The following is a 27,566-nucleotide window of genomic DNA, read 5'->3' as shown; positions in this document are numbered from 1 at the left end:
CCAGCCTCCATATCACCAGGTCTGGGTCTCCCTGGGCTCCAGACAGTGAGTGTCTCATTGTTGGGAGCTTGGCACCAGAGGGCACAGCAGGTTTCCCATAAAAGCTGAGGGCTGCTGTGACAGCCAGGACAGGTGCCCCAAGATTCTGTGCTGGCTTCCATTGCCTCCTCTGGCTGCCCACGAGGGGTGGAAGGGCTGTGAGCTGTACATGGCAGAGTGCTCAGTAGAGGAGGAGTAGTGAAACATTATCTGTGCCAAAATGTCCTGCTGAGTCTTTGGGTCACTGCAGCAAAGGATCTGAAGCCCCACACAGAAATGTAAAGACATGGGTCCTCTAGTGCAGAAAATCTACCCCTTCCTCACATCTGAATAGTGGCTGGTTTTGCCTGAAGAGTTTAGCTTATCAGAAAAAGGAGAAAATACTGACATTGCTGACTCAGGAGGCTGTTGAGGTACCCCAGAAAGGCTTGGCTAGTGAACAAAAGAATGTTTTACTGTATTCTTCTGCAGTTCCTTGTCTGGGTATTGTCTCCATGCGGTGGTGTACAAGGTTTGCAAGTGTCTACTTAATTAGCAATTCCCTCAAGAATGGGCAGGCAATTAGAGAATTGTAGTTCATACCAGTAAATACCTCTGAACCTCCAAACACTTGATAAAGGAGTAGAGAAAAGCCAGATGCCGCCTTTTTACTCCTCAAGAATGTCTCACCATAAGTAGTTTCTTTGGGGTAATTGTAAACAGTCCAAGAAAGATGGAATCTTGAGAAAGTTCAAGTGTCCTCATATGGTTAAAGTGGTTTTGGTTTTTGGTGGTTTTTTTTTGGTTTGTTTGTTTATTTTGGGGGTTTTTTTTTGGGGTTTGTTTGTTTGTTTGTTTTGTTGTTGTTGTTGTTGCTGTTTTTTCCCCCCAAAAAAGTGTTAAAATGAAGAAGCATGGAACGAGTGCAGTTTATGCAAAAAGACCCAAAACCATCTAGCTTAGTAAATAAGAATAGAAAATGTTTCTGAAAAACATTTATTTAGAAGTATTTCCTTAATGCAACTTTGATTTCCCCACTTGCTTGCTATGTATTTTTGTTTAGTTCTTGTGTCCTCCACGCTCCCAGGTAGTGCATTTCATTACAAGGCTTGTCTGCTTCTGTTGTTGCTCGTTCTCCTGACTGCTTTAAAAAACAGGACTTCAATGAGAGATTTAAAAGGATTGAGCAATTTAATACCAAATAGCTTGAATTTATTGCAGTTTTACTTGACACAGAGCTTTTGTGAGGAGAAATGCCTTGTGTAATTTCTCTCAAAGAAAAGTCTCAAATGCATCTGACCTTTACCTGACTTGGGAAGCTGCATCAAGTGAATGTTTTTTACTGTTTTCTGAAGATAATATACTACTCCTTAGCCACTCATTGTGAATATGTTTATTGCTTTTGCATAGCTAGCTGATTTAGTCATCTGTGCTTTAGGAAGGAAATGAAACTTTTCTAGGTCATCCTTTCTTTTACAAAAAAAAAAAAACATAGCTAGACAAAATGAAGGGTGGAAACCAGTTGAAGGTTCTTCTCAATAATTCTTGATTTTTAAAAAGGGGCAAGTACATACTGACTAAATCATGTGAAAAGTACTTCCTTTTTTAAAAGTCCTTATCAGACCCTGGAACGAGAAGTCCCATATAACCACTCAAATATTTACCAGTGAGGTTATGGTGCTTCCAGATGAAGATTACGTGGAGATCAGTTTAGAATATGTTAATGCTGCATAATTTTTATTCGCAAAATAGAAATACACTGTACAATATTCTTTCTTTACTATGAATTTGTGCTCACTGTATTTTGAGCACTATTTTGATTTCGTAACTTTAAAGGGAACTGAAATTACTGTAGATTCAAAGATGCTAAATAGCCTTTGCTTCATTTTTATCGTACTTATAGAAATATAATTTAAACTCTTCCGTAGTTGAAATCTGTTTCCTGTGAAAGAGGTAGCTTGTTACCTGCCAGTCTGGGAGTTCATGTTCAGCCTTGTCCATAATTCTATGAATTTGACCTCCTTTGTGGCCACCCAAAAAAGTAATTGTTTTGAATATCTCAATGTTATATGAACAAATTACGGAATATCTGAATTTCCCTTAGAGAAAGCCCTGTCAACTGCCATGTCACATCTTTGACTGAAGTATTGTTGCTGTTTGCTGCAGTTTGTTAGGAATAAACAGGGAAGAGCAGGTTTTCAGGCAAGCAAATCAAACACAAAGTCTGTCAGTTTTCAATCTTGTTTTGAGTGAAATACCTGTGGGGTGGTTTTGCTGTGCCATTCAAGGAAGTAAATGCTTTGTTGTATCTGAAAAGCAATCCAGCTTTATTTCCTGGCCTCAGCTTCCATTCTACTCTGTCTGAATGGGAAGATACCAGCAAGGTACTATGTTTTTCATGCTGCTGCTTAGAGAATGTGCTCCTTGCAAATGCCCTTTCATGTGTACGGTGTTGGGGTAGTGAAAGTCTTGTTCTGCACTGGAGTTGTAGGTCAACTACAGCCTTGTCTGAAGGTAAAGCAAGCTGGAGACAGAAGCACTTCACACTTTCCTGGTTAGCTTTACAGACCATAGTGTTCTGTTAACTCGTTGGCTTGTCCGTGTAAGCACTAGGAGTATTCCAAGGGGTATTTCCCTTAGGACTGGAGTTATAAAAGGTTATGTGGTAGCTCTTGCTGTTAACAGGGATGAGGGTCAGCTGCATCACCACCTGCAGCCCTCCAAAAACTCAGAACACAATGTGAAGGTTCATTGTGGCAGGCTAAAGGGAATTCATTCACAGCCTGCTTTGGTCTGGTAACTTCAGCTGTGGTTTTCATGTTTGTCTTTGTGTGAATAACAAACAGATGTGAAATTAAAGCAGTGCATTGCACTGCAGCTGTTGACACTGTAGTCTTCTTTGGCTGTATTTCTCTTTAATACGTGGTGTCCTAAGTAGTGTTTTTATTTTTCTAAGGAGGGAGGAACAGCAGTATTGATATATGTTGTGATTTGGAGTTGTGGTATGTTTTGGAGTTTTAATAACTAATGCAAGATAAAGATGGCTTCATGAAGTTACTTCTCTTAATGGTTAAAATATGAGTAGAAATAGACAAGTGTGCTTTACTTTATTTATAACTTCTTTCATGTAGCATTGCCTGAACTGTGCTCCATAATGTTTCTCCTTTTTTAGCTTCTTCTTTTTTGTGGTTTCTATTGTCAATGCAATATTTGCAGTGAAATTGTTTTATCACGCAGCATTGATTTAACATAACTCGATATTTGCAATAAGTATTTGTCAACTAACTGTGTAGTCAGTGTTTATACTTAAATACCTCATCCCACACCAAAGACTTCTGTTGCTTTTAAATTATGCAGCTCACTGTGGCAGAAGTGCCTTCGTGCTCAAAACCGTGTATTCCCAAAGAATATATTATTGCTTTAATATGACAAACTCACTGAGCTGGAATAACAGCAGACCTACTTTGATCATTCATTAAGGAAGAAAATATTAAATAATATGTCTAAGATTTGTGTAAAAGGAATTAGACAAATCCAGGTCAGGGTAAACCTGCGAGCAGTTACAGGTCTGCAAGTGCTCCTTAGTACTTTGGAATAGTACAGGCTTAGCTATGCAGCCTCCTGGTCTTTCTTTGTACAGGGACACAATTACTGTGGATTTCACTGTTCTTGAGTGCTTAGTGCCTTTCTTTGGATGTACAATTTCAAATTTAGGTTTCTGTCCTCCTTGTAAGGAGGAATTGAGCATCTAGAAAGGGGAGTTAATATATTTTCTTTGGTTTGTAGCCTTCTCAGTAGGGATTTCTACAGCTGCAGGAAGTTCTACAGCTACTCTGAAAGTAGGTTAACAGCATATGAAACATGCTGTTTAAGATCCTCTTTGGTTTTGATATCTTAAGTGATTCCTTTTTAAATCAGGAAGAAGTAGGAATGGTCACACTGTTAATATTTGATACATTAGGTTGCTGGATAAGTGGTTTACTGTTATGTTAAAGGAATGAATCTAAAATCTTTCTGATAGGCAGCCAAGTAAGACCAGGCAGCAAGGGCTGGGTGTTTGAGCCTGAGTTTGTACTACTGGCCTCGAAGGGACAATAGCTTGGGCTTAAGTATTGCCCCACAGTCATCAGGGTATCCTTGGTAATGTGTTCCCTGGACTGTTCTGGCATTTGTCAGCTCTCCTCTGGACAATGCCTAGGCAAGATTTGGGGCATGATGCAGCTCAGGGACTATTTTCAGCTGCTGGTATGGATTAGCAGTGGAGAATGTGTAGTTGTGTGGGTGGAAGCTGTGCTTTGCCACTTGCCCTTGAGGCCTCAGGACAGGCTGTGGCTCGTTGTGTTACCAGCCCCAGATGTAGTCGTGGGTTCAACCATGAGTGACTCCAGTGCTGGCAAATGAGTCACGCTCATGTTCCTGTGCTGTGTTCCCTCTGGGCTGCAGGACTCATGCGCATCTCTGCGCAGCAGCTGGCTTCTCTTGGGACAGCTAGTCCTTTCATGCCTGCTAAACTTTGCCTTTACTCACATACAGGAATACCTAATTTGTCAATGGGGGACAGCCTTAGGCACAGAAGAAACGCTCAGCATGTCCAGAGTGACAACATCTGCAAGCATGCTCACTGGCAGGGATGCAATCTACTGAGGGAGCTTCATCAGTGTAAAGACAGGCACCTCAGGAATTGCAGGCATCAGATTGCTCACGCAGACATCACCCATGTCTCGTGGGTTTCTGGATTTTAGGCATCTAGTATCTTGTCTCAACTTGGCAGTTGCAATGGGCAGTGATTTGTAATAGGGAATTTTTAGGGTTTTTCTTGCAGGGGACAAAACATGGTAAGGTTCTCCAAAGGATGGCTTGTCACATGCTCACCACACTCCTTTTGACCAAAGATACATTAGGAGTATGCAGCTTTAACCTTCAAAAAGGAACTGAGAACATATTTGAGGTTTTCTGTCTGTACATACTAAATATATTTCTGCTTGCATCATGATTGTGTTCCAGAAGCATGTGGGATGAGGGAGGTCACGACCACCACTGCTCCTCGGCGTGATAATGCTAAAGGCCCATACTGATTCTGCTGCATGTGCTTTAAATTTTTTTAAGGTTAGGACATTTCAGTTGTCCCAGCTGTGGCTATGATTTTGCCTTTATTGTACAGGGCACATTTTTAGGAGTCTGTAAGATGATTGCTTTTTGAGTATTTGTGAAAATACCACATAGTGTAATAAAAATATATTAATATATTTATGTAATAAAAATATATTAATATATTTATGTTTATATGCTTTTTTCATTTTACCTTTGTAGATAAACACACTCTTTATTAAATGCTTAAATAATGTATGTAAGTGTGTTTATTCCATGCCTTTCTAGTACTCCTGAAGAGTTTCCTTTAATGAAAACCAGGCTGTGTTTTTTGAGGGTTGAAACTTTTATCTGCCTTAGCAGCTGAAGGCAAATTGAAAAACCAGGAAGAATAGGGAATTATAGTCTTCACTGTTCTCTCCCATCACTTTGAAAATCTTCCCTGCCACTCCTATTTATTGTGAAGATGACTCAAGCTGTTATTCATGGTTGGGTGTTACCATTTGAGCAAATCCTCTAGGCTACTGGAAGAGAAACCAGAATATTTAAAGCTGAGGTCCTGTGTTTCCTGCTTTTGTCTGTGTTGACAGTGTATTCACTTCTTGGTAGGCACTCACAAAGTGTGTAAAGCACTCAGTAGGACTGGAGGATTTTGGTTATGTTAGCAGTGTTAACAGGTTTATCTGTTGCAGGTATACCAAGTCAGCCCAACCCTTAAGATGCTCCTGCTTCAAGTACAAACACGACCAAAGGGATTACTAAGACACGGCAGCTATGCAGAGTTTTCATTCTGTGACATTTAGATGCCATTCTTGATTAAGGATTTTAAGCTTTCTCCTAATGCATCTACTGCTTTAAGGTATAGAGTTTCTCTGATTAGGGGGATATAAATCCTACCTCTATAACTTAGATATTAAGGTATCCACTGTACTTGAGACAGAACTGTACTTCCAGGAAGCAGTTAATTCGATTTATTTTAAACAGGTATTTTACAATGGGATTATTCACTTTCCACTGTCATCTGTCTCAATGACAAACCTAGGCTAGATCTATAGTTTCTGTCTGTTAAAGTTAGTAGGAGCAAATCATATGATAAATTCTACTTTTCATAACTGTGTTTATGCCTTCTTTAAAGCATGAAAGGGAGATTAGCAAGAGGTGGTTGTGTAATTATGCCTAGGTTTGCTTTAGGTGGCTGCTTATGCTGTGTATCTTGCCTGTAACCACTGCTGTGTTTTCACGTGGGGGTCATGTACCCAGGCTGTGTCAGGATCTCTCTGGTTATAGATTTACAGCTGTGACAGGGAGCTGGGATTTATAGGCTGTGCTCAGTGGAGCTGCCTGCTCTGTTGGTGCATCATAAAGATATCTCACTTGTCTGTACACCAGTACCAAGTACAGGTTTAGTCACAGAAATAAGTCTGCATTAACATGATAGACTTTTCTTTAGTCTGTTGTTCTTTAAGGTTGCCTTAGAAGTAACAAGGAATAGTGAAATAGTTTTCTAGGAATCCTTGCTTTTCAAATGGTTGGGGTCTTAAAATTTTAATTAAAAAAAAGAAGTTATTTTAATACTGTTTAATGTTTTGGTGGTCATATCACAGCTGTAGGAATTTGTTTTTAGTCCTACTATGTTTCCTAGGTAGTTTGAACTTCAGCTTTTCATCCTACAACATTGCTATATGTGCATTGTAAATACTTAGTAGGAATGTTTAAAGGTTGCCCATGAGGGAAAAATATATTAGAAGTCAGGGAGGTATCTTGGCAGTTCTTCAGTTTTGTAAAATCATGCTGAATTGTTGCAAAATTGATGTGACTCTCCTTAAATACAAAAGTAAATAAAGCTTGAGGTACGGTTTTTGACTGTTGATCCTTCCTTGGATGGGACTATGCTCTCTAACTTTGTAGTTTTATAAATCTCTGTAGTGAAACTGGTAAAATTAATACAATGAAGTTCCATTTTGTTTTTTGAGGTGGTGGTAGTGTTGTTGGTTGGTTGATTTTGTTTTTGTTTTGGTCTGGCCTTTGTTATCTGAGCCAAAGTCCTGAATAACTGTCGCAACCTTTTATTATGCTTCTTTCCTTATTGCTGTGTCCTGTGACTCACTGTCTTGGTAACTTTTCTATGGAAGGTAAAATTAGTTTATGTCAAGAAGCAAAGTGGGTGCCAAAAACCCACTCTAATGTGGAGATTTGGGGTTTTTTTCCAACTGTGTGTTCAATTTTCAAGCGCTTAAGGTGATACTACTATCGTGTCAAACTGTCAAATGATATGGTATTGGAAGATGTTTTTGTTTCTGTTCTTACTGCACTTTCTTTAAGTTATTGCATGTATAAAAGCACAGGGTTTGAATTGCATTTTTGTAGGTCAGTAAGTGCTTTTGTGCCTGCTTTTATACTGTATATATATAGTATTTCGGTTATGTGTCTCTATCACTATCTTACAGTAACTTTCCAGTAATAAAAAGCCCTTGTGGGGGATGTGGATGCCCCTGTTCACAGATATGAGCAGATATGGTGTTCTCCATCCTTCAGAAGGGTAATCCCTCTAGGTTTGGTGGAAGCTTTTCCTTTTGGTTGGGTTTGCCTGCCAGAATGAGGTAGGTGCAGGCTAGTAAATGCTGAGTGTGGAGCCTCTGCAGCTGCATCTCCTGAGCCCCTGAGCAGAGGCTGGAGGCTCACCCGAGTAGACTCTGCCTGGTCTGAACTTGGCTCGGGTACATCCCTGGGCTGCCAGCACCCTGTGCTTTCCCTTTGGGAGTCACCCTGCCCACACCAGAGCCCGTGCTTGGCACGCTCTCTGCCTGCATGTTGCACCTTCCAGCAGCTGGGAGGAACTTAGATCTTATCTGAACAGTAGTTGCTGCTGAGTTTTTTTTTTTTTTTTTTTTTGGCATTTGCTACCCAGGGCAGCATATGAAATACAATAACATGCAGTATATGTGGTAAACTGTCTTTCACATGTGAGAAGTGTAAAATAACTGAAGTAGTCCAGCAGTTTTCAGATTTGATTTCATTAATGAAGCATATTTTTTGTTAAGCTGAAAAGGTACTTGTTTCACCCTTGATATTCTCATTTTTGTCCATGTTTTGCTATGTACTTAATAAACTTTTCCAATTGACTTCCTTTCATAAAGCAGCAGTAGTTCTCAGAATTCATCTGAAAAGCAGAGTTAACCTAGCCACAGTTGTTTTCATGTGAGGTAGACTTAATATTTTCCCAAGATGGTTGCATTAATTTTGGGTGCCTCCTGTTGCTAGCATTGTTTAAGAATTTTGTTCTTTAAGGCAGGAACTCACTGTTTAAGAAGGATAGAGCTAGGGGAAATATTAAAGCTATGTGTGTGCAAAAATATTTTTTTTATCATAAAGGGGTTAGAACTTTCCTAGAGGCCTTCCTTTGTCATAGCTTGTGGTTTGATTCTGAGGTTTTAAACTACAGAAAATTTGCCCCTTCTTATTGCTGGACAGCTTTTAGTTCTGATAGAACTAGAATGGCCCTTCTCTTGTAGAGATAGTAGAAAAAACTCTTCTTAAGTAGAAAAAAATAATTATTTAAAATCTAAACTCTCAGCTCTGGAATTTTTAGTTTTTCAACAATGTGGTAGGTTTTATAAAACACCTGAAAATGTGTGAAGGGTTCTTTTTTTGTTTGTTTGTTTTAATTTTGTAGTAAGTTCAGTTTTCTTACAGGAAGAGCTGGGCTTGCTTTATGAGCAGCTGTATGACAGGAACTGGATGTGTGTGAGGTTATAAATATAAAAGGCTTCAGTATCAAACCAGAACTTCTCCATCCAGCTTCTTGCTGAAGTATTAGACTGTGCAAGCTAGACTTTCTGAATTTGCCTCATCTTAAATGAGCCCTATTCAGTATGTTCTGTAAATGGGCTAATGCAATGATAGTTGTGTTTATACAATGTCTTCAATATTCTGGTAATTGGATAACAAATGCAGCCCAGGTATTTCTGTCTTCTAGATTTAGAATCATTCTGATCTACGTTTTGCTTCAGCTTTTGAAATGTATCTTCTTTCATTTTTGTCACTGGTGCTCAAATGCCAGGAACCTGAGGTCTAAATGAAAATAGCCTAGCAAAAAAGGGAACTTGTCAAGATTCACAGGTCTGCCTAGGTGGAAAAACCTATTGATTTTCATTGATAAAACTCTTAGAAAATAACTTGCAAGAATAAATAAGGTTGGAGGATACTGTGGTCAGGTGGGATTTTCAAAATTACCAGTCTGAAAGTGAACCTCACTGGGTTCTCTAATTTTAGCTCAGTTTTTTGCGTAATTCTAGAAATCTCATCTTTTGGTTATTATGGTGCTTGAAATTGCAAGTGGAAGTTTCTCTCATTTGCAAGAGATGGTAAAAGACTGTCTGATCAGGAGTGGTATGGAAAGACTGAATGACAATCTAGTGCTCCCTGCCTCTTTCCAATGCACTAATGAAACTAGTGGATTTGAAACCAAAGGATGTTTGGGTTTCTTAGTTTTGTTCCCCCTATGCACACACAAAGTGTGAACTTTCTACTGCTGTGAACGTTAAAAACTTGATGCTCATTTACAGGAAGACAGATTAAGCTCACAGAAGAAAATTTTTGCTCAACACACAAATATATCAGAAAGTCATGAGATATGACTGATGAAGTGGGACAGCACTTGAGAAAGCCTTGTGTGCATCTCCTGCTGTTATCTTGTTCCCCAGACATCCAGCCTTGTCTGCCACTGGAGTCAGGATTGTAGATTAGCTGCATGTTTGTGGTCTAATCAGTACAGCTGGTCTTATCTTTTACCTGGTCTCAAGAGCTCTTTTCCAATTTTTGCATTTCTGTGACTTCCTTAAGAAACAAAAGCTTGGAGGTTGATTTCATTTAAGGATTCCTTACCTGCCTGAAGTATTTTCTATAGGGTTTTTTTTACACACTTTAGACTAAAAAGACAGACATATTTGATTTGGTATTTCTTTGTGAAATATTTGTATACTGAGGGGGAAAAAAAATTGCCTGGCATTCTGCTCCTGTGAAAGCCAGGATTAAAACTTCAAGCTGAATACAGAAAGTATAAAACAGGATATCTTTTGATTTTGAAGTAATAATATGTTGAGGTTTATAGCAAATTTTTTTCATTGTCTTTTGGAAGTGTTGGTTAATTATCTAGTTATCAGTATCTACCTGCCTTTAGATCAAAAACATGCTTGGAATCAATTAAATTTGCCCTGCTTTTATTTTTATAGCAAGTATGCATTTTCTGCTCTCTGTAAATGAAGGAACCACGCTACAAAGAACAATTTTTAAAGTTTTTGATCCTAAAACTGATCTCCTGGGTAGGCATATGAGTAAAAATTATGCACTTTTAGGAAGTACTGGTTTTAACACATTCAGATCCTCAGGAGCTCTGACAATGTAAGCCTTTTTTTATTTGAAATGTCTTGGCATGACTTAGGAAGGTAACTTCCCATCTAGATTTTACATTTAAATTTTGTCATAAGACAGAATTCCCAGAGACAGAAGAGTTGTTATCAAAGTAAAGAGCAGAGAGAGGGAGTGCATCTGTTGAGGAATGCACCAGCAAAAGCATTGCTCCATCCACAGCTCTCCAGGATAATCCTGTTGCAGAACCAGAAAAGGCAGAGAAAACCTCATCCAGTCCTGAATAGCTGGTACCCTGTCTTTATATCACCTTGTTATGGGAGGGTACAGTTTTACTCCCCCTCTTGGGAATCAGTCAGATCAGGAATTTTTTAAGTAATGGTTTGATTCTCAGCATTACAGATAATGCTTTTTGACTGTATTGGGTTGGTATTTTTTTTTTTAGGGTATTTATTATATTTTGTTTGGATTTTTTTTTCTTCTGTGAAAATGTTAAATAATAAAAAAATTACAAAGTTTCCTCAAATAGCTTCTAGACACTGAGCTATTAACTGATCAGAAAGCTATTGTACTGTGTTGCACCGTGCTCTTTCAAAAAACAGAAGTTGCTGCTTCTGGAGAGTGAATGCAAAGCAGAGAGAGCTGCTGTCTGTGCTTCTGCAGGCTACTTGAGGCAATACACCAAAGAAAGTTTGGTCTAAAGGGGGGCACTCATATGCGGCTTTGTCTGCTTGTTCTGCTTTTGGTGGGTTTTTATTTTTCCCCTGCAGTTTTGTAATCTCAGAAAGCGTAGGTTCTGTTTTTCAGGGTGAGGCTCTGGAGTGCTCACTGCTGTAAGGCAGAGGGGTGTTGCTGAAAAAGCTGTCACTCAATTGGGTAACAACCTTGAAAAGCTCAGGGGAGTAGTACCCTGGAAACATAGTCCAGCAGTGACATTAGGGGCTCTTGTCTCACATTTCTTGGAGGGAGTCTAATATTAAACACTCCCCTTAGAGAGGGAGAAAGGCATTGATACTTTAGAGATGCATATCTGGTGTTGAATTTTGGATTTGTCAGTGGCATATGGAAAACAGAGAATTTCTACTCATGCCAAGATTTTTGTGCATTTTTTTGAAGATGGATATGAATCAGAAGAGTTTAGGGTTCCCAACAAAGATAATTGCTTATTTCAGCTGTTATGCAGACATTTATATCTATGCTATCTTTGGAGCTCAAGCCCATATTATTTGAATTTTCCTTTCATAAATTATATGTGGATAAAGATTGAAAATGCTGTTAAATTTAAAATTTTAATCAACACTAGTTCCTATCAGTCATTGAGTAACTCAGTTTCCCGGTAGTATAAGGCAGTGTATGCTTGATTTATAACAATTGAACAGAAGCTTTGCATAGGGAGATAAGTTCATCCAGATAACAACCTATCATGTAGTTTGATGGCTCAATATACATTTTTTTCCAACATTGATTTACTCCTCTGTATACAGCCCTGGTGTAAAAATGTCTCAGTGCTGTATGTGTGTTGTAGCTGACTGCCCTAAATCTTAAATGCAAATTAATGTAGGCTCAATTTTCACTCTTGACTCCATTGTTTTTGGAAAAGAAAAAACAACATTTATTTTACCTTTTTAAATTTTATTTTATTTTACAGTGATGTTAAATTAATTCTGAGGAAAATGTACACAGTGTTCTAGTAGCTGAGAAGCATACATAGCAGGATGTTGTAAAGCAGTTTTGTCTATGTATTCCTGTTTGTAACAGTAGATTCCTCCTTTTACATAGTGCTGACATTTCAAAGTGTCGATTAATTTTGCCAGGACATAGCCCCAAGTACTTTATTGTCATACTTTTTAAAGTTTGAAAGAAAGTATCATTTGAAGTTTTAAATGCTCATGTTAAAATGATTTCTAGGATGCAAAAATTGAGAAGAAGTTGCACTCCAAAATTATCTTGAATTTCTTTATGGGACACCAAATAGTTTCCTGGAAGAAATAATCAACTTGATGCACATGTTTATTTCTAGTTAGAAAAGGTATTGTTTTTCTAAGAAGCTATACTTTGAGATAAAATTAACTTACTCAGAGGATGTTATTTTCCTCAAAAGTCATGCTGAGTTTAAGAACTCCTCACAAAAGAGTTTAATAAAGTGGTACTGTACCTAAAGCATTAGCTTCAGTCATCACAAGTTACTTTGTTTTAATCACATAGGCTTCTGAGAGAGAGGTGAGAAGAAAAACCAGTTTGTCTGAGACATTTCCAAGTGCTCTAAACTACCAGGAGACTTAATTGCTTTATGGGGGCCGGGCTGGTGGAGAGAGCATGTATTTTTATCAGATAAACCTGTGAGGAAACAAAATTCTTTAACCCAGTGATTGAATCCTCCTGTGAACATAATGGTCCCTAAGAAGGAAGGTGCAGGGAAAAAGACAGTAGGGTATAAGAGAGACAAGAAGCTGGAGAGGACACAGTAGCTGAAGTGATATGACGAAAAGGGGGCAATTTTCCTGCAGTGTAGAGCAGGTAGCTTCACCCCCCATCCTCAGTAACTTGGAAACTGATCTCATTATTAAATTGAGCAACTGTTTTAGCTTCAGGAAGGAAAACAACTTACTTTTTCATTTGTGTTTGACTTGACAAACAGTCTTTGGACTTTGGTTAACCTCTCAACCCAAAAGTTCATTTCTAACATACAATCTGTCAGAACAGACCTTTGACATAAATTTTTTAAATACTTCTTCTGTGTGCTATTATGCTTAACAGTTTTACAGCCTTGTAATAAACTTTTCAGCTGTGAAGGAAACACAGCCTTTACATATAAGACTACATGTCCACAGCTGAAGAAATGTGCAGGCTTCTAATTCCAGTTTAGTCCCAACAGTCTTTTAGTATAGTTCATATTGTAGAGTCACTGTCAAATATTTTCATTTTTATGGTCTGAAGGCTGTGTTGAATGAAGCTTTCTGAAACTGGCCTTTCAGAGAAACTCACGTCCCGCGGTCTGGTGGACCGACTCTTTTTAATGGAATTTTGAATGGTATCTGATGTGAAGTAATAGACTATGGGGTCAAAACAGCAGTTTGAAACAGCAATGCACAGAGTGATGGGGTACATAGTCCTGACTGCAGTCACCACTGAGCAGTTGACCCAGGTCTGTGTTCTCATAAGGGAGTAAAGTATTAAGGTAACGTTATAAGGCACGAAGCAGAAGCAGAATATCACCAAATGGACAAAAATCATTTTGAGTACCTTTTTCTTGCTTACTTTATTCCGACTTAATGTAAGCGGTTTATTCAAAGTCCGGAGGACCATGGTGGAGCAGGTCACGTTCAGGATGAGCGGGATAAAAAACCCAACAGTTTCAATGAAGATGACAATCCGGGATAGGTAGGTTTTCCATGTGTCCTCTGAGAAGTTTTCAAAGCACGTCCTTTGCTCTGTATTGTTCCGGCGGTTTGTGGACTGGAAAAAGCTTGCTGGTGTGCTGCCTGCTAGCACGGTTATCCACACTGCGACACAGACAATCTTTGCATTCCTTTTGGTCCGGAGAGTCTTGGATCGGAAGGGGTGTACTATAGCTAAAAAGCGATCCACGCTGATGCAAGTCAGAAACAAAATGCTCCCGTACATATTTGTGTAAAAGAGGGTGACAGAAATCTTGCAGAGAATGTCTCCAAATGGCCAGTTTCTGGTTACAAAGTAATAAATCCTGAAGGGTAATGTAAACACGAAAAGCAGATCTGATATGGCTAAATTAAGCATGTAAGTTGTAGTCTCATTTCGCACTTTTAAAGTACAAGTGAAAATGTAGATCGCTACACAGTTCGCTATGAGGCCGAGAACAAACACCATGCTAAAGATACACCCATACAAAGTATATTTAAAGGAGTCCTCAGTGGAACAATTAGAGCTTACCATTATAATGGTATGTTAGAAATTCCTGTGATTTGGCGTTTTCTCTGGTATTTTTATTGCAACTTTTTTGAAATTCCAGAAGAACTTGCAGGTCAGATATATTTGAATGGTGTGCTTTGGCAAGTTTGTTACGCTGTGAAGTTTCAGGGAAGGCAGATGAGCTCTGTGGCAGGGGAGTACATCTCCAGCAGAAATCACCAGGAAGTCTCTCTTCTCTACCGAGTGCTATTTGTAATCACATCGCCAGTCTGCAAAAGTCAGAAAATGCATCATTTGTGGCAGATGAGGTCACCCCACAGCTTGCTTAGTTCCATTTCCCGCCTCTATTCAATGAAGCCATTGTAGGACTTTCTGCCTTACTCTTGGCTGCAGATGGTGACGGCAAAGCCTCGTCCATCCGAATTTTCTGGGAGCGTGTGCTTTAGGAAATGATTTTCTGGCCGCTGCGAAGTGTCGGCGCTTGCATTTCCCCCTCTCCCTTCTTTCTGTACAACAAGTTTGTCGGCTCGCTGGCTGGCCCCATGGGGCGGGAAGCAGAAGCAGGAGGGAGCTGCTTGCCAGGGCAGAAACCGAATTCCAGAGCGTGTTTGTTCCTGCAGCCCACAGCCCTCGGCTGCTCTTGCCAGCCCAGCTCCTTCTGGAGAGCGGAGCAGAGCGCCCAGGCAATTTGTAGCATGACATCACAGGAAGAAGAGGCCGGGCGCGGAAGAATGGTTTCAGTTTGGTTTGTTTGCCTTCCCCTGTCTTTGCTGTACCTTGCAGATGTAGCTTATGGAGTGCTGCAGCTGCCTCTTAACTCTTTCCATGCTCCCCGAGAGGTCCTTTGTCAATGTTGCTGGAGTCTGGAAACCTTTCTCTTCAGTTATGACGAGACTTTGCAGTGTCTAAATAACTCCTGTGCCCTTAAATTGCTGTTTTCCTTTGGAGATAGTAGTAATTGTGGGATTTTATACAGGATTGAACTAACATTGTGCCTTTTGTTAATAACTTTGCTTGTAATAGAGAACACATTAATCACCAGAAATCAGCTGAGTAGTTCTTCCTAAATTCCCCCCATACACCAGTACAAACCTCAGCAGGGACAAAGTAACACTGACAGGTAATTAAATAATTACACCAAATAATTACTGAAAAAGACCGGGTTGGTTCTGGATATTCACAGGACTGAGATGTGTTGCAATGGGAGGAGAGATTTTTTTTTTTTAACTTGTTCTATATTAGAAGGCACACTGCAAGCTTTATTTCTAATCAGAAAGGTGGTTCTTTTTTGTAAAAAACAAATTAACTCCAGTGTTTTTTTGAAATGTTGTGATGCAAAAAGCGTTTTCTTAAATATGTAGGCAGAATTAACACAACAAAATGCATGTAGTGTACTGTGCACTTGGTTCTGGTAATTTCAAGGGGGACAATTACCACGTATGCACAAAATACACCCATTAGTCACTTATAATTGAAACGAAAACATGTTGTAACTAATTACATTGTTAAGTAAATATTAAAAAAAAAAGCAACTCTTACTGCCTTTAGGGGCAGCTGTGAGATAAATCTCAGTTTAGACAGACTCATTTATTAAACAACAACTTGGATAGACTCACTTCTGGCATCAAACCCAGTCTATTTCTAAGTTTTATAATAACAAATCTCTTCATATCTGGCTGGGTGGCATGGTTCTTTTGAACTGTATTTTAATCAGTTGTGCCTAAGCAAGGCTCTGGGCAAAAACCTTTCTTGTCTACTGTGAAGGAGAGTAAATAATAGCACTTCACAGGATTTTGGCACAGCTTCTTAACATAAGGTATGTCAGATGAAATTCAGACACATGCAAAAGTGGGTCTTGCTTATTTTGTTTCAAGTTTTATTATAGTCATGTAGTTGTCTGTGAAATGTTTTCACCTTGATTTTTGAGGTGAAATCAAGCAGTTTAACTTCAACAGGCTATAATCACAAGAAGTCTTGATGTCTACTGAAATTCATGCTTAAATGTAAAGCATAGTGCATCTTGAACTTTTAAGCCAACTGGAAATGCAAATGTGAGCTTGGCAGAGTCTTTCCTGTCCAGCTTAACATGTAGCATAAATGTTTTCCTTTTCTCACAAAAGCAGTCATCAGACACTAAATTTTGTTTCTGTTACTGGCAACCTTGCATGGTAAAAGAAGGGTTTTCCTGCAAATGTTCTGCATCAGGTCACAGGAGCTCTGCTCTCAGTTTTACTGCTCCAACTTTGCACAGGAAAACTCTGTGGGGCAGGCTGAGTTACTGGAATGAAAATCCCTTCAGTACAGAAATTTGATGTCACAGGTCAAAGCCTCAAGCAATAATTCATATTTAAAGAGAAACTAATGGCAATGAGTGTGTATCTCACTGATTAGAACTTGATTTGGCATTTGGACAAAGGTGTGGGTGCACAGAGACAGAATGGGATGTCTGGTCCATTTTTCCACTGTAACTGTGCTTTAAAGCAGTGGTGAAGGTGCATCCTCAGCCTTTGCTCTGTCAGAGCTCCTGCCTTGCTGTGGTTCCTTGTTGTTGCTCCCGTTACAGTTGTGGAGACTACTCAGAGCTGGATTTTAGGGCTGTATGGCTAGGTTGTCATGAGGACTCTTTTGCTCTGAACTCTTCTGGTGCACTACAGTACATGAACTTTGCACTAATTGACAACCTAAGTGATATTTGTACATGTCCAGAAACAGCATTCAGCTGCAGAGTTTTTCCATCTGCAGATGAAAATGTGAAATCCCCTGAATTGACAGATATTTCCTTCACTCCTTGTTTCAGCGAGGAGAGTTACGTCTGAGTGGGCAGGCTGAGTCATTTCAGTGTAGAAGTGTGAAGGGCACAGGCAGACTATATACCCACCTTCTTAATCCAGATGCAACTGATTGTTACCAAGCAGTGTGTTCATTTGGGTGAACGTGTCCAAGCTGAAGAACTCGTGTGAGTGTGCTGGGAGCAGTTGGGAGTCAGGAGTGGCCTCCCTTCTGGCCAGGCTCCAGCAGGAGCAGGGGGAAGCCTCATTTCACACTCTCCTTTTGTTGGATCATGTTTTAGGATGCTGGGCTTTGTGCTGACAGGTTTGGAAAAGACTTCAGTCGCCCCCAACACCTTAAATTTTAAGAAATTTAACAATTATGGGGGGAGAATTGACAGGGTAATGGCCTTGCTTATATTCCTTCACCACAGGCCATTTTCCTCTAGGATTGGAAGGAGGGGGAAACAGGAGGAAGCAGCTGCAGGGCAGGCCTTGTACTCTGAGGGTTTTTTTGTCTCCAAAGTAAACAATTCTGTTGCTACAGAGAAATGCATATGCGAATCTGTCTGCCTTTCTGCATCAGAGGTGGAAATGAGTTAGGACCTGTCATTTGTTGCTAGTGCTGTATGAGCAAAGCCTGCATTTCCATCAACAGGCTTCCTGTGGCTCTTGAAAAGGCACCAAAGGCAGAGTAAAAATGGGCTCCTTAGAGCCAGGAGCTGATGAGATGCTTGAAATAATCTCTCACTTCAGCAGCAAGCGAGTTTTTTGCGCTGCTTCAGGCAGTTGCCACATAATTCTGCTTCTCTGAGTTCAGATACCTATTTAAGTGATTTTGGATTTGTGTGGCAAACCTACTCCACCACAGGGGTTCAGAAGGAAAATGCTTATAACCTTCCTAGTGTGCTGGGAGAGTGGGTCTAGGACACTGTTCCTTCCTCTCCAAGATGCCACAGAGTGGTTACTTGCTGTCTTCTAGGACATGGGGGGGCAGGATCCTTTAAATTCGGAAGTCCAAGTTGAGTGACAAAAAACATTTCACTGAAATAAAACAAGTTATTTGAAGGCTTTCCAAGCTTTTGGAGTTGTGCTGACCAGTGTTTTATGTTCCTCTGGTGGTACCCTCACCTTCAGAGATGGAATTAAACTGAAGTTGTGGTCAAAGATGAAATGCATTTGAACTTGTCTAATTTACTGCATTCAGTCTGTGCTGATGCTAATACTGCAAGCTCTTTAGGGGGCAAAAAGCTACTTCAACATTAATAGCATTGAAATAATTTCTTCCAGTGTTTCCAAGGCCAGAATACGCAATGAGGGTTGTCAGGTGCACAAAATGCTCTGTGTAAGACCATTCGTCAGTAACTACTGTTACTGCTTTTAGAGGCATGCCTGTATCATGGTGCAGGCTTTTGTTCTCACCTTGGTTAAGCAGTCTTATGCAAAGAACTTTTGCTGTCTGGTGCAGGGAAGACAAACCCTGGCAGGACAATGTTTTCTTTGACCTAAGTATTGTTGTTTATGTAGTTATTTTGATGGGCTTTAGGTTTTTGGTTGGTTGGTTGGTTTTTTGTTGTTGTTTTTTTGGGGTTTTTTGGGGGTTGTTTTTGTCTGTTTACTCGAGTTTCTCTTTGAATATGTGTATGTAATTGAAGGAATTTATTATGGTTGAGAAGTAGGGCTTAGAGCCAGGAAATCTGTTTGGCTGTGCCACAGATTTTCAGTTCCCGTCCTGGCAAAGTTTTCTATGACTTGGTCCTCAAGCTTCCCTCCACATAGGAGCTTTTCACTTCCACACTGGCATGTGAAGCTGTCTTGATCTAAACTAAATACAGTTTGGAGCCCTTGGATGGAGAACCCTCTATTAAATATCGTCTTGAGATAATTATAGTGGCTACTGAATGTGGCAAAAACATAGATTAAAATTCTGTATTTTTAGATTAGATTCCAGCCAAGCAAAAGGATCAATTAAGAGACTTAATTTGTTTCATCTCCATAAGTCTCTGGAAAAATAGGTATAGAAGAAACAGGGCTGGGCATTTTGACCTTCTCAGCTGTCTTTTGGGGCTGTCTGCTCAGCCACTCTGAAGTTACTCTAAGGCTTTTTCTGAGAAGTGGCTCACTGCTGTCTTAAAATGCAGTGATGGTCTCTACCCAGGGAGATAGAGTGAAGCTGTTACGGCACTGAAAATTCCCTTTTTTTCCTGTATTGGAAAAAATACAGTGGCAGGCAAGTTTTCAAATGGGCATTATAAAACATGATGAACAGAATATTTTTATCTAGCCAGCCTAATCCCTTGCAACTGCTGCAGAGGCCATTAAAGGCTGCTCCATGGCAGGAAACTTGTTAGCTTAACACATGAAATCACACACACAAGTTACAAGTAAAAGTTGGTTGTGTAATTCCTTAAAAAGGGAAAAAGATGCTCAGAATAAGATTCCAGACTTCTTCCTTTTTCTGCATTTGAAGTGCTTCTCCTTCCTCTTTGAAATTGATTGTTTCAGTTTCCTTTACGAGACAACTGCTCTTCTCCTGCTTGTAGATAGAGGAAACAATTTCTCTCCTTCTGTATGAGTTTTTAGGCTGCTAGAGTACTTTTTTTCTGCCTCTACTCTTGGGTTGATGGTGTAAGTTTAGTTGATTTCATAGTAGGCTAGTAGAGGTTGGATAACAGAAATCTTTTCAGTCTTTAATCTGTAGTTTAATTGGCTAAAAAGGGATGGACTAAACAGCAAAGGAAAGGATCGTAGAGATTAAAAGCTTGAAAAGTGGATGTTGATGTTCTTCAGAGGGAAGGAAAATGGAAAAAAGACTATAAACAATCTTAACATGATTTTCAGTGGATAGAAATAGAATGAGAGGAATCTCTAAGATGTCAGGTAGGAAGAGAAATGCTTTAACTAGAACAAAATATCTGAGTTTCTAAACTTATTTGCATTTTTTTCTAACTTAAAAACAGTGTTTATGCAGTTACTCTGCAAACGTGATTGAAATAACATCAATACTTGAAATTTCTGTCTGCTGTAGATGCAGGAAATAAGTTGAATGCCTTTCCCAAACACTCTGGCAAGTTCTGGCTCTACTCATTCTTATACTCTCTAAGTCCCAGGATTAAAAATTCAAAGTTTGAGTTGGCAGAAATTTGCCAGATGTTCCATGGCTAAATTTTTTTACTCAAAATACCTTTCAAGTGCAGAACATGATTGTTTTAAGAAAACCTAAAATAAATTTAAAAATTGCTTGCTATGGTAAGCAAATATTAGAAATGATAGGAAAGAAGCCTCATTAATTATTTTGAAACTCTTCCAAACATATGGGATGAAATGGTAGGGGTAACAGAACTTGTAGAAGAGCATCTGTAGTTTGTGTAATTCTAAATCAATTACTATTTTTCATATCTTTAGTGTAAGTTTTTGCCCAAAATATGTTCTCTGGGCAGGACTAATTAAGGTAGTGTGGTTCTGTGTCAGGATTACTGGTGTTACTGCACTGGTTCTTGAGGATATGTTTTATTTTCATGCCAAATTACTTGCAAATACTGCATCCAGTGTTTACAGCTTCTTTCAGTTTTGGCCAAATGGAGGCCTCTGACTTCATATAGAGAGGTTTTTAACCTCTACTTGTCAGAAGCAGCACAAAGCCCACAGTCACATTCCTATACTGGTTTTTATAATGTATAACATTATGAACTTATTGAAAGAATTTGCCATAGTCATTCAGTAAGATTTATGTGAGTTCATGTTGTTTAAAAAAAACCCAACAAAACCCTATTATATTAATTTGGTTTCTTTCACGAAACTGGAATGTAAGAAGTTAAGGGGGGGAGAAAAGTTTCATAAGAATTATTCAAGCTGGTAAGCTAATTAGTTTAGATAAATACTGACATGAAAATGCTTGTCGGGGAAAACTGCTGCCAAAAAGCAGAACTTGGGCTTGATTAATGTGAAGAACTATTACTTTCTAAATGTGTAAGTCAGCAAATAACCTCTTTAAATTCTGCCTGATAAGATTACTTAAATGATTATTTAGCATATCATTAGTACTGGTAAACAGCAATTGCAAATACTTCAGCTGACTTTCCCTTACAACTACTCTTTCCTTCCAGCCCACATCCTGAAGTTTAATGGAACCAATTTGGTACTTTATGAGCCATTTTACTACACTGTTGACCACATTTAGCAGTTGCTTTTTCAATGTGGCAATCAACTAATAACTAGAACATAAGAAAGGAAATGTCAGAATTTTTTCTGCTGCCATCTTGGAGAAATGCAAAACATAAATGATCTATTTTCATTGAATTTCTGTTAATAACCTTCCTGGAAGTGGCAAGGTGTTTTTCTGGGAGACATTAGTTTGACCCTGGCAGGGGAATGGAAGCTGGAACCCACATCTCATGCCCTGAGCAAGTGCTCTTGTTATGAGGGATTTTTATCCTTTGCCAAAAGGAAGAGAGTCCTCTGAAAGAAAGGTGCTCCATCTGTGGAAGTATTCAAGCCCCAGGGGGGATGGGGCTTTGAGCCCCCTGTTCTAGGCAAATTTGTCCCTGCCTCTGGTGAGAGTTTTGGAACTAGATGATCTTTAAAGTCCTTTTTCTCAGACCAAACTGTTCTGTGATAATGTATTTAGCCTCAGAAAAAGGCTCTACACTTAGAACAGAAACTTTATGCTGCAATTCCTTGTATCCATGATGCCAGGTATACCATGGATAACCTGATATCCATGAGATATCCATGCAGTAGTATTTTGTTCCTCCAATGGAGGTGGTGAAGGAAGCTCCAAGTAGTGTTGTGCAGCCTGCAAGGTCCTGCGCAGCCTTTGCTCGAGTTTCTGGGTTTTGCCAAACTTCCTCAGCTGTTGTCTGTGGTAGTTTAGTAGGTAAGAAGTACCTGTTATTATGGAAGGATCACAGAGGTCCTACTTCTGCTCACAAACATTCCCTTAACTTTCTCTGTAATTTTTTATTTCCTTGGGTTCTGATACTGTTTATTATGGTTGATGTAAACAGTTTAAGTGTGGGCTGTTGCTCGAAGTAATCCTACTGCTGTCCATTTAAGCCTCTCTGCTTCTTCTCTTGTACTGTGTGTACAAATGAGGACAGCTATTTGGTTTAAAGCTAATCCTAACATCCTAATAATTTGCAGTCGCAGCTGTGATAACGCTAAAGCAAGGGATGAGGCAAAAAGTGCGGATGTGTAACTTGGAGAAGCACCAGCATGCTTAAACTGATTTAAGCCAGTGGTGAAACTGTGCTGAAAGTGTTGTGGCAATGTTCACCTTTGAGGCTTTCAAATCTGTATTGTTTTGACTCTTGGCCAGACGTTAGCCTAGTGTTTGGTGGTGTGAGGTTTAAAAGCCTCAGCTAAGCTCAAGGGTGAGATCTATGCTCCTGGCCTACTACCGTGTAATTTATTTTCATGTAAACTGTTTGGAATAATGATATTTATAATGTAATAAAAGAGAGCCATGTATGCCTAATTGATTTTTACACAAAGAAGGATAAAAATGAGCAGTGTTGCAGACGTAGTATGCATAGTCATGCTTTCCCGTAGAAGACTGATAGAGGTGATAAAGGATGACAGCTTTCTAAGCAAATGTTCAATTCAGAGTGCACTGAAGATGCTGTAAGTTTTCCTACTGACTTCAGGGCGTTGGATGCTTTGGACAAATTGTCTTCACTCTTATACTGTTTTTTTTGTTTTCATTGCCTCAGGCCAGCCAGTCTAGAGAGTTAAAAAATTGCAGACAAGTAAATATGCTACAGATACCTCACATTACCTGCAGTTAAAATAGACAAAATAGAGAGTCAGGTAGTAGGATTCAGGTTGAGACTGTAATTTGCGGGTCCAGCCTCAGAAATACATTAATTTTCAGCCTCTTATTTCCTTGGAAGTAAATAATAAAACCTGTTTTGGTGTTGCTGTAGCTCAGTCACTGGTTTCTATGCTTCACAATAGCTATGGAAAATGCCCATTGAATGACAAACAAAGAACCTGTTAAATACTTAAGGAAAAAAAATACAGAAACCTACATAGCAGAATTCCTACTGGATTGAAGTATCTTAGTTAAGTTGCTTTGTATGAGTTTTTCATAAGTCATTTATGTGTAAGGCTGCTGTTCTTCTGTGCTCGTGGGCACACTTTGGGTTTTGGTTTCTCCATGAGTTTGATATCAGTATGTTTGTGGTGAAGGCAGTGAACTGCCCGTAACAGATCCCGCACTAACCAAAAGCATTTTCCTTACAGGGAAAGTAAAGATAGCAGAGTAAAAGTGCATTCAAATCAAAGGAACTCTTTTAAATTTGACAGTTGCTTCCATGTGTTCTTTGTCCATCTTTCTCTGAAATATCAGGAGTGTATGAATAGATGTACAGAATAATTTAAGTTTCTAGCAGGATATTTGTAATTCAGTGAGATCAGGGAAACATTTTGTGATCACTTGTGAGTTTTACTGCTTTATTGATATGTACTCCTCATGTATTGCCTAATGTAATATTGAGTCATTGATTTATTGCTTCTGGGAACATCTCATAAGTTCTTTCTATGTACATGGTGCAATTTTTTATTATATGCCAAGGTTATATAATTAAAAGGAGCAAGTGTGGCACAGTGGAAGGAGGGAGCAGAGGCCATGAAATTTTCTTGATTTAAAATCCATTCAGGAGAATCTGAGCACAGAAAAAAAGGGGGAGGCATCAAGAGTCTTGACAGTCTTTCAAATCCTTGCTTTTGACATGTTGTAATTTTAAAAGAAGGCTTGGCTTCTTCATTATGTTTATGAAGGTCCAAGACCCACATGCCTGTGCCTTGGCTGGGCAAGATTTGGCTTTTTAGTCCCCAGCTGAGTGTGTGCTTCTCAGCATGGCTTTTGTAGAGCTTCTGTGAGGCAACTGGTTGCCCTCATGGGTCTTGCACAAAGCCTCCAACCCAAGTTCTGGCTTCAGGTTCCACAATGGGTGGGCAAAGGGGGTGCAGGTGGGATGCTGAGTGTGGGTCCTTCACTGCATAGACGTGTAGCACAAAGGTTTCCTGTGGGGAGGGAGGTTTCTGCATTGGTGCTGCTCACGTCTGACGTGGGGGGTGGTGGATCTGGTTTGTGGTGTTTTGCCAAAAACCCAATCAAACATGATCTTTATCTTTTTATAGCTGTAGATTTTAAACCTTGAAGAAGATAAATGTTTTCCTAGATCCCAAATAGAAATGCATTGGGTTTTAAACACCCTGCTGGAGCAGGGAGGTTGGACCAGATGCCCCACTATGTTCCCTTCCAACCATTTTGTGGTTCTCTAATATCCACATGATTTTGCTCTGAATATCCAAGGGGGAAATGTTAATCTTCCAGCATATTTTTCCAGAGCCTGAGCTGGCCATCGCTGATCAGTCTTCATAAAAGATTCTCATGTGGCCATGAGAAAAGGCACTGAATATCACATCTCACATTATTTTCTGAAAAATAGTACTGGCCTAGTTTGCAGAGATGTGAACTCAAACTTCTTGCAGATGTTGACGTGGTCCAAGTGTGGTCTGCATTTACCACATCCATAAACTCACTTAGATCTTAGATAAATTGTTTAGGATTTTTTTGGTACCTTTTTATTGGTTTTGCCCTTCTCTGGTAGCTGAATCACGGGCTTTAACCAAAGGTCTCAGAGGCACTTTATTGTCCTGTTTCCACTTGCACTTGTGAAAATATTTCGCAGAACCATTCTTAATTGTTGTTCTGGGGACTGAGACTGTGTAAATGAAACTGATAGAAAATGTGATGAGATATATGGCAATTTGGCTGTTACAGCAGTAATGACATAAATAAATTGCCTTTACCAAGCTAGATATTTTTTGACGCAAAAGTTCCTCTGAAGAAAGTAAGTGCTTGAGTGCTGTTTTGCTCCCCAGTGGAAGAATTTTTCCTGCATAGAAATAACTATAGAACTGTTATTTCTAGTACTGTGTGATGTTAGTTAACATAATGGTCCCTTACAGCATCTCTCCTCTACTTCCTGTGCTGAAAACCTTTACGCACTGTAGTTTTTTTCACAACTTAAAGCTGTTGCAAAAACTTTCAACCTGAAGATTTTTTTTGTTGATACATTGTCATTTTGAACAGTCAAGTGGTTCACATCAGGTGGGTTTGGTTAATTGTGCACAATTTCCTGTGTGGATAGTAGCGGGAAACTGGTATTGATTCAGTTGTCCTTGGGACCTTTGGCTCTTGCCTAAAAATCTTGAGATTTGTCCAAGAATTAGTCATACTGAAGCCTGGCTGCCCTGTGAGCTGAGTAATAAACTTGCTGTTTAATTCAGATAGATTGTTTCTGCAGCAGCACTGCCAGTGCAGAACACAGATCCCTCTGGAAGATGCTCATAGCAATTGTTTTGAGGAAAAAAAGGTGTGGCAAATGAGCCTAAAATTGTATTTTTTTTAATAGGTTCAGCAAAAAAAAGCAAGGGTTATTGTATTTTGTAGTGCTTTGTTTACCTGCATGTGTAGCTATGTGAGTTGAGCAGAAAAACTGCTGAAGGATGTGGTGCAAGAGCTGCTAAGTGTGTAGTAGCAGCCTGCCCAGGGTCATCCTGAGAAGTTCAAACAAAACAGTTGTGTAAAAACATAGTTCTGCTCGTAGACTGTCTTTCAAAATTCCTTTCAAAGTGATTTTTAGAAGTTAGTCTCGCAGGCTTGGCAAACATGAGCAGTCCTAATGACCAGGATTTGTTTTTTCCTTCAGTATTCAACTGGTGATTGGTTGCAGAGCCACAAACCAGTAACTGTGCAGAAGTTCCCTATTTGCCAAGCATTATCACTGTCTGTGTAATGTTTTTGAGCTAATAGTTGTAGTCACCATGTTGACACAGAAGGTCTATCATCCTTATGGTTAAAAAGTGTTTCCTCAGAATTCCTTTTGCATTGCTAGGAAAGATATTTTCATGATGCTCTTGTACTGCTCTTGTACAGTGAGGTGGGTTCCATGGACCTTTGCTAAGAGAGCCTTTAAATCACAGACAATTGGTTAATTGGTCTTCAATTAGTGAAGAATAATTTCAGGAGTGGAGGGGCTGAAAGGTATTGTGTTGATTTTTCTGAAATAATGTCTGATTTCTAGTGAGATTTGCCAAGTCTTTGCACTTCTGAGGAAGAGTAGACTATTGCAAAGCTGTGAGGAGAATGGATTTGCAGCATCATTTAAAGCAACAAAGTGTAAGATGTATATTCAGGCTGTGGCAGCCTGGCTTTCCTTCTCTGGAGGGATTTGAACTCCTTTATCACTAGATAAAAGGAGATCCTCACAAAGCTCAATGACTCTTAAATGTTTGAGATGAGTGGGATAGGAATAGGTCTTGTAATTAAACATATGCACACTGTAAGGAGTTAAAAGCAAATCTGTCAGTATTCTTACATGAATTAATCTATTAACCCCATCGTTTTTAATGTTTTTCTTTATAAATTTTACATGAACAAGCCCCAGTACAGACATAATTTATATAACACAACTCGTGTGAAATTAGGACACTCCTCAGTTTTGTTGATTTTTTTTTTTTTCATCATCAATAGTATTTCAGTTTAGACCGTGAAGTCTACTTTATTTTAGCAGGTCTGAATTATTTCAGAATTCTGGTAACTAATTGTCATGTGAAACTTCTGAAAACATGGTTGCAAGCAAAAACTAACTTTCTGGGCATGCAGTTCCCCCTTGGGAAAGAGGGTTAGAAATAGCTTGTGCTGATCCAAGCCTTGCACTTCCATTCCAAAGCTGTCAGTTCTAAATTGGCTTTGTTTTGCCTTGCAAAATCACTGCCATCTTTTATGACATTATGAAGAAGAACATGTCTTAACATTATGTGTTGTATTGACTAGTTTAATAATTTGGAAACAAGCAAAAGAAAAAAAAACCCGAGGCAAAAGAAAAACAACCCAACACCCAAGGGACCTTGGCATTGAGACATATACATAGTTAAGTGCTAAACACTGTGTTAAAATTTAACAGATAACTAAAACCTGAAAATATATTAGGAAATTATTGCCGAGAACAAAAACATAAAGCATGTAGAAAACAAAGACAAAAGCAGGGTTTTTTTATTAGTGAACTGCTAATAGCACTGTTTAGAGTAAAGCTGCTCAGGGCTTTTCTTCTGTGGTCAGTGGAGTACACCCAAACCCCAGGGTGGCTCTTCCCCATATACAAGGCTTTAAGGTTTTTTTAAAATCTTTTCATGGAAAACAAAGTGCAATTAAACATGTAGTTGGGATAGAGCCAATACAAAGATTGGGAAGCTGGGAAGCACCTGTGTGTCCTGTAGTTTCACTGTAGCCAAATAAAGAGTAGCAAATAAGAAATTCTGCCTGTTTTTTCCATAAAAGGAGCTTTCAGATGGGGAAAAATCATTGCAGATGCTTGTGGTGGAGGCGTTGCTGCAGGGAAGCATCCTGCAAAGCCACTCTTAACA

General features: G+C 39.3%; 2 protein-coding genes across 2 annotated transcripts in view; one reads left to right on the top strand and one right to left on the bottom strand.

Moving 5' to 3' along the window:
- RB1 (RB transcriptional corepressor 1) overlaps positions 1-27,566 on the top strand; it is a 71,344-nt gene that overhangs the window by 31,771 nt on the left and 12,007 nt on the right. The gene's annotated exons all lie outside the window — the stretch shown is intronic.
- Positions 12,132-15,028, bottom strand: LPAR6 (lysophosphatidic acid receptor 6). The gene is made up of 2 exons (XM_033052050.1): positions 14,743-15,028; positions 12,132-14,630 (listed from the first exon to the last, which is right to left on the bottom strand). Exon 2 carries the CDS (start codon positions 14,383-14,385, stop codon positions 13,363-13,365), a length of 1,023 nt encoding a protein of 340 aa, XP_032907941.1. The 5' UTR covers positions 14,386-14,630; positions 14,743-15,028; the 3' UTR covers positions 12,132-13,362.

This window comes from Catharus ustulatus, chromosome 2 (genome assembly GCF_009819885.2).
Source record: "Catharus ustulatus isolate bCatUst1 chromosome 2, bCatUst1.pri.v2, whole genome shotgun sequence".
Classification (NCBI taxonomy): Eukaryota; Metazoa; Chordata; class Aves; order Passeriformes; family Turdidae; genus Catharus; species Catharus ustulatus.
Note: the sequence above shows the minus strand (reverse complement) of the source record. Positions and strands in the feature narration are given on the sequence as shown.